This window comes from Alosa sapidissima, chromosome 4 (assembly GCF_018492685.1).
Source record: "Alosa sapidissima isolate fAloSap1 chromosome 4, fAloSap1.pri, whole genome shotgun sequence".
In the NCBI taxonomy this organism is placed as follows: domain Eukaryota; kingdom Metazoa; phylum Chordata; class Actinopteri; order Clupeiformes; family Clupeidae; genus Alosa; species Alosa sapidissima.
The window spans coordinates 32,060,482-32,067,981 of record NC_055960.1 but is presented as its reverse complement, the minus strand read 5'-3'; the positions used below and the strand labels follow the sequence as shown (position 1 = coordinate 32,067,981).

Genomic DNA, 7,500 nt, shown 5'->3' with positions numbered 1-7,500 from the left:
TTTTTCCTTCTCTCCCCCTCTCCTCCTACTGACTGTAGGGCTGTCATCACTGTGCTGTTATCACAAGGCGACACTTCTGAGGGAGAAGTGTTTTATACCCCACAGTGGACTAGGGCCCAAATGTTCCCATCCCTGCAGAGCGTGAGGCGTCTCTCTCTCTCCTCCCTCGTCTCCTCTTCCTCTCCTACATAGGGAATGGATAACTATATAGTTGGAACGATCGTAGTGGTAGTTAAAAAGTAGACATGAGAATAAGTGAAAAAAAAATCAATACCAAAATAATACGACTACTAACTACTGCTACTTGACTACTGCAAAAATACACTATACAATTATATAATTATTTGATTTTCTATATATTATATATATATATATAGCTTAAAATACCGTAACACACTCACTGTCTCACACACAGAAAACAAAATTTGTAAAATACTAAATAAAAAAACAGTGTGTTTGTGTGAGTGTGTGTGAAGGGAGAGACATTTGTTTGTTCCTTTCAAGCTTCACATGTGACTGCTTTAACAGCCCCATTTCTTCCTTTGAACTGGTGTGCGTGTGCGTGTGCATGTGTGTGCGTGTGTTTGTGTGTGCGTGTTTGTGTGTGTGTGTGTGTGTGTGTGTGTGTGTGTGTGTGTGTGTGTGTGTGTGTGCTTGTGTGTGTGTGCGTGCACCTGCCTCCTCTCCTACATACTATACTTGTGTACATAAATACACTGGGGCAGATATGAACAGATTGTAGCGTAATTGCCGTATGATCGCTCTGAATCAACATATTAAGAGTGTGTGACCCGTGTGTGTGTGTGTGTGTGTGTGTGTGTGTGTGTGTGTGCGTGTGTGCGTGTGTGCCGGCGTCTGTTGCCTTTTGATACAGCAGCGCCTCAGTTCCCTCTGTTTACTTCATCACGGAGACACACAGGCTGGTGTGCCAAAGGGATTACAGAGAGCACGGCACTTCCATGCCCTAACACAAACAGACACACACACAAAAAAAAACTTCACAAGAACACACACTTATATCAGAGTTTCCGCTAGGAAAAAATGGTGCCGGTCAAAGTGATTCGTTTTCCGGACATTTTGATGATATGCCGGTCAAATGTCCTGTTATCGCTTCTTAATTACCTAGTCAAGTTGAGGAACACTGGAGACAGGCTATGTAGCTTAAAGAATGACATAATCAGGTTGAATAGAATGCAACATGTTCATTAGCCTAACCTACGTAAACATGCCTAACAAGATCTAGCCAGTATCTATGTTTTCATGGACAGCAAGAGTCCGCTTCGTTCATTGTTTTAAAAAGGCTACGTTGTTTGTTGCTGCTATACCCACGTTATCTCCAGTGGTTCCACTGTTTAACTTGCACAGATGCGCACACACAAGAATGAGCGCTCACACCACTACCCCCTAAGGCTATGCCTCTTTATTTGATAACAATAAATTAAGAAATATTTCCTATTCTGGGAAATGTTTAGTTTCTTTTTCTTTCGGTCCGCAGTTCAATGATATCGTTTAATTGTGCGTGTGACAGTGTCTTGGAGCGGCCGCAACCCCGCAACTCCACTTCCAACGTCATGATTCCGACAGATACGCCCGACACTTATGCTTTTCATCTGGTGGTGGTGGAGTTGACCGGACATCTGAGGCTTCAGACGTTACCAATTTATCATCATCCATCGCGTCTGTCCTCTGAAAAACTTTTAAGGCTAGTCTGCCTGGGCCTGGCCATGTTTGAACCGCCTCACTCATTTGTTTGTTGTTTAACATGGACGTTTTAAGCGTGCGCTTCCTATTTGAAATGTTTCCTACAGTATTTGAAATGCAGAATAGGCTATGCGTGTTGTTTAATAGCTTTCAAACGGTAGAGTCTGTACATTTAAAAACATAGCCAAAGGACGTATTGCTTTAATATAGGCTTACATTTTAAGGCTTATTCTCAAATTCGGATTGCATTAGGGGGACGGGATTATTAGCCAATTTCAATCTGACAATTTGACCGGAGAGATTTAATTTTGTTGGACATTTCATTTTTTTTCCGGTCAATGTCTGGTAATTACCGGACAACGGAAACCCTGACACACACACACGCACACACATAAACACATTAGCACACATATGTAGGCCATATCTTCGCCAGCTCAAACCCGGGCAGATCTTGACAAATGTGCTTGTTCACCCCGCACTTTAAAGATGCCAATACAGACGCTTAGCATCACACAAGTTCTTACAGACGCTTAGCATCACACAAGTTCTCTCTCCCTCTCTCTCTCTCTCTCTCTCTCTCTCTCTCTCTCTCTCTCTCTCTCTCTCTCTCTCTCTCTCCATTCCTCCACTTCTCTCTCACTCACACACTCATACTCTGTCTCTCCCCTATCTTTCCTTTTGGTTCAACTCGAGCGCTGTTTTATCAGTTCACACTCTGGGCGTGTGTATTTGACGTGGGCGCCTCTATTTGTGTGAGGAGGCTGCTGTGTGTGTGTGTGTGTGTGTGTGTGTGTGTGTGAGTGTGTGTGTGAGTGTGACTGACTGGTTGAACAGTGGCTCTTTTTTTGGAGAGAAGAAAAAAATAATATAAATATAAGAAATCAGCATACAGGCGCTAATCCCCCCTGCTTTGCTTTGTTAAGTGTGTGTGTTTTTGAGACACACACACACACACACACACACGGTTGGAGGAAGTGCAGTAATCCCTGGGTGTGTGTGTGCTCCAGCGTGAAAAGCACTCCCCTGACATCGGCCCATCTGAAGCCTGCTGCCACTGGAGCACGGAGCCGCGCCGAGCTAATCCACCACAGACCCCCTCGCTCTCTCACTTTTCAACACAAACATACACACACACACACACACACACACACAAACATTCACACACACACACATCTCTGTTTGTCATACACACACACACTTCTCTTTCAAACACACATGCACTTCTTTCTTTCTCTCTTTCTCTTTCTCTCTCACACACACAATATATACCCTTCTCTCTCTAACATACACACACACACACACACACACACAGAATCTCTGGATGTGTATGAGACACAAAAACACACAGTGGCGTATCTGTGTTTCTCTTTCTCAGCGTCTCTCTGGTGCTCTTTCTGTCTCCTCTCCACTACACTCACTCTGTCTGCCTCATACACCAGCAGGTGTGTGTGTGGGTGTCTAGGGATTTGGGAATATGTGTGTGTTAGGGAGAGAGAAAGCAAAACTGTTTGTCTTAGTGTGTGTGTATGTTGTGTATGTTGTGCGCATGTGTGTATGTTTGAGAGCACGAGTGCACCCATTTTTGTGTGGGCTGCATGGTTTCATTTGAGCCTGCATTTTTTGTGTGCACTCGAGTCTAAGCCTGTGTTTGTTTAGTGTGTGTGTGTGTGTGTGTGTGTGAGAGAGAGAGAGAGAGAGAGAGAAAGAAGGGGAGAAGGAGGGAGAGTGATACACAGAGGGATATTCTAAAAATCTTAAAAGCATGCAAAAATAAATAAATAAAAAAGTACAAATCTCCGGATGCAGCACGCTGGGATATCGAGGAAAATGTTTTAATAAGCAATTTCGGAAATGTGTTTTTGTTTGTCGGCCCGCTTTTGATTTCCCTGTGGGAGCCTGTGGAGAATGCATCCTGCCAAAGTGCTATTACCCAGCATCCCCTGCTGCGTTGGGGCAAGCAGGTCCGCAGGCTCTCCCTCTGGCTTTCACTCTGGCTTTCACTCACATACACACACGCGTACACACACACAGACAGACAGACACACGCACACACGCACCCTCTCAGTCTCACCTCTGCCACCGTGCCACCATGTTGAGCACCAAGCCTAGAACATAACTAATCACCCAGATCTCCCCTCGGCTGCACGCTGTGGACTAATGCCTGCAGGGCTTTGGAGCTGCTTCCGTAGAGGCGGTGTACCTAGAAACCGTAGCGTGTTGACTGGACGTGCCTACTCGCCGCCAGCCTCCTCGCCTCCCATCTCTCATCAGGCTCCCCTGGACAGAGACTGAATAGCCCCCAAGCGTCCAGCATCGTCCCTGAATGAGTAATCACCGCATGCAGTCAGTGTGTCTGGTAGAGCAGGCGCACACACTGCAGCAGCACCATCATGCAGTGGCGTCCTTTTCCTCCTGCTTGGGCTATTTTTTGGGATAGTTTTTTATTGTGTGTATGTGTGCCAGTTTTGTAGCATTTGCCATGATTGTTGCAGGCTGGGGGAGTTGGCACCAGGGTCAGTGGCATTTGTACCGGAGTGCCATCTAGCATCTCCTCTGCAGTGGGCAGTGGCGGGGGCACGAGGGTTGGGATTGGGGGGTGGGGGTGGGGGGTCTCCCTTGGGATTCTCCTGCCCCCCTCACCCCCAGCTTGGTTTGTCTTTTGCACCACTCTCTGCCTCCCCTAAGTGGTAATTGGTATCTAAATGCCAGCGCCCGCTGCACTAAATAAAGCTTTATGGGGTGTCGCGCTAGCTGCTGGAAGCCCCCACAGAAGCCCTGTGAGGAGCACCCGGGGTCACAAACACACCCTCGTCTTTATTGTCCTTCATTTACCAGGGCTGCGCCAGAGCTCCTGCTGCTGACACTCACACTCGCTTTCCTGTTGCTTTTCTGTTGTCCCCCCACCTCACTCTCCACATAGCTTTAGAAGGTGCCTTTTTATTCCTCTTTGCTAGTTGTTTGCATCTTTTTACAATCAAGGTAATTAAGTCAGATGTTTTTTTTTTTTTTAAATATATATTTTTGGGGGTCGGGGCTCTGGTGGATGTGACATTTTTCGGCACATTTTTCCACTTCAAGTAAAGAACTGCTGCCATCACTCACTGCTTTCTATGCCACAATCAGACCGCTTTCAGAACAAGCAGACTTTAGACATGGCACAGCTTTGAACGTGCATTTGTCCTTTTGTGCATTTAATCATTTGTGTGTGTGTGTGTGTGCATGTGTGCATGTCTGTGTATGTGTGTGTGTGTGTGTGTGTGTGTTCACAGAACTTGGATTTCTACCAGCAGGCGGCCGACCAGTACAACCAGGCTGCAGACAAAGCAGAGGACCACATTAAGTAAGTAATGCACACAGGCCACGCCTCCCACCGCACTCAGAGGTTCCTCCTAAGGTACTGCAGATACAACAGTAGGTCACACGCCATTATCGGTTATCTATTTCTGTACAGGAGGAAACGTTTCAACTTTTCTAGACACACACACAAGTAACTTCATACAGTGAATGTGGGCGTATCGGAGCAGTGGAAGCGCTACCGATTGCCAATCAGCCGACCCGGGTTTGATCCCCTGCTGCGTGTGGCGTTGAATAGAAAGCGTCTCTACTTTGCGTTCACATGACTTAAATTCAGTATATGCCACTTAGTGTAGCCACAGTCTCCAGCGAGCTCTGGTTGTGCTCTGCCTCTCTCAGCCGCTGTTTTCACTATGTTTTGTCATTGTGCCCTCTGGGTGTGGGATGAAACCTCTTCCTCCGTTCCAAGCCAGCGTGTTCAGAAGGCCTGGCGTTGTCATGAAACCTCCTTTTGGTTTCCGCTCGTTATTGATCAGCGGGGCGGAGACGGGGCTCCCGTTACCGTGCGGCGCCCCTAATGAGAGAGAGAGAGAGAGAGAGAGAGAGAGAGAGAGAGAGAGTGAGAGAGAGAGAGAGGGAGGGAGGGAGAGGGAGGCAGTGAGAGAGAGAGAGAGCGAGAGAGAGAGAGTGTGCGAGGAAGAGAGAGAGAGAGAGAGAGAGTGCGGGGGGGGGGTATGGTGTGGCTGTGCCACGGGCCGCTTCTTCCGTTCCGTCCGGTGGAGCTGGCAGGGGTGACGGGAAGAGGCACGGCTTATGGCTTTCGCTCGACTCCCGATTTGTCACTCAGAATAACTATGAGTCACCCTCGACAACCAGCGCTGCCGTGGCCAGTGCACCTCATTCTCCCTGACGGAGGAGATTCTGCTGTCTCTGTGCCTAAGATGGATTCTCATCCTCTGAGCCTCTCTTTCTTTCTTTCTTTCTTTCTTTCTTTCTTTCTCTCTCTCTCTCTCTCTCTTCATCCCTCCTCGCCCCTCTCCTCCTTGTTCCCTGGGCGCGAGAGGTGATGCGTGACCATTGGCGCGGCTTTCATTAAGTGCGATGCAGCACACTGGAGCAGGCAGGGATTTGCCACAGCTTTCCCCTCCTGAGAGAACCCCTCCACCCCACTCCTGTCCCACGCTCCGCATCACCCTGCGCATAATTACCGGATTTATTGTATTTGAATAATTGGTGACCTTTCGAGCGGCGTATGAGCCTGAATAAGGCCAGCGTTTAATTGTGGGGGGTGGCGAGGGCAAGGGGGAGGGGGGTGGGGGGGGGTGTCGCACGGGACGGGGGTTATCGGGGAGGTTTGGGCTGCAGAGAGGCGCGGATTGGAGTCACTCGGCCTGCAGAGAGTGACTGCCAGGGCGGCGCCAGGCTTTGCCTGAGCAGGTGCATCAGGGCGCGGAAAGGGGTCCCGGAGTGGATAACGTCCAGCTTCTTTGGACTGAAGGCCGAGGCGAGGCGATGCGATGCGGAGAGCTTGTGCCCGGCGCGCTGCCCTCCTCTCTCACTCGCGCTGTCCCTCCTGTGCCACCGCCTGCCCGTCTTCGCGCCCTCATTTTGTCAAAAGACGTCATCCAGTCCGTTCTCTTCTTGCCTCTTTCTTTTCTCTTTTCTCCTCTCCTCTTGTCCACATAGCATAGCACACATGTCAAATGAAGCGCAGTGTGAGTGCACAGTGCTCAGTACAGCCGCTCTCGTTGTTTAGAAAGAGTAGGCAACAGTGACGCCACATCTTCTCTGCGTGGGTCATTTGGTTTCATCATCTATTTAGAAAGCATGTTTTTACTGTCCAGTTCCCAGGTAGTAACATCATTTTAATCATATGCATATTTTATAACTTAATAACAGGGACTACAATTGCAGTTGGCTTTAATGGCAAACATTGTTAGGCAGTGTCCGTAAATGCTTTTTAATGACGTGCAAAGATGAAGTTCATATCTGAATAATTAAGCTGAAAATTAGCCTTTGTTATGCCATGTTTCAAAATTACCCCCACCATTATGGTGTCTCTGTTTATTTTCTCATAAGAGCAAAGCAGATTTATGAGGCAATAAGAAGTAATGCTTTATCATGGAATACTGGGGCAAGTTTGAGACACTGGTATGCAGTGTGAGACGTGAGCCCATGGGCATTGTGAGACCATGAGCAGTATGAGACCATGGGCAGTATCTCAACCGGACAGCACGGTGTGAATGTATTGAGCAGTAATGCACTCGAGACTTTCAATCAAGTACCATGGGCCATGCAGTTGACTGAGAGACATCACGACGGGATGTTCCCAAAGGTTACATCATTAAGATGATAGAAGATGATAGTCTGGTCAGTTCTATGATTCCTAGTGCTGCTGTTGTTATATGATTAAGATGATGGAATATGATAGTCTGGTCAGTTCTATGATTCCTAGTGCTGTTGTTGTTATATGATTAAGATGATAGAATATGATAGTCTGGTCAG

General features: G+C 47.7%; 1 protein-coding gene across 4 annotated transcripts in view; it reads left to right on the top strand.

The window, feature by feature from the left end:
* The window catches only part of LOC121707297 (MICOS complex subunit mic25a-like), a 55,701-nt gene that overhangs the window by 20,965 nt on the left and 27,236 nt on the right, over positions 1-7,500 (top strand). For all 4 annotated transcript variants that reach the window (XR_006031287.1, XR_006031286.1, XM_042089765.1 and 1 more), the window contains one exon: positions 4,971-5,041. Coding sequence is in view for 2 of the 4 variants with exons in the window: in XM_042089765.1 (XP_041945699.1) it covers positions 4,971-5,041 (71 nt within the window). In the remaining 2 variants the exon portion in view is untranslated. The remainder of the gene's footprint in view (positions 1-4,970; positions 5,042-7,500) is intronic.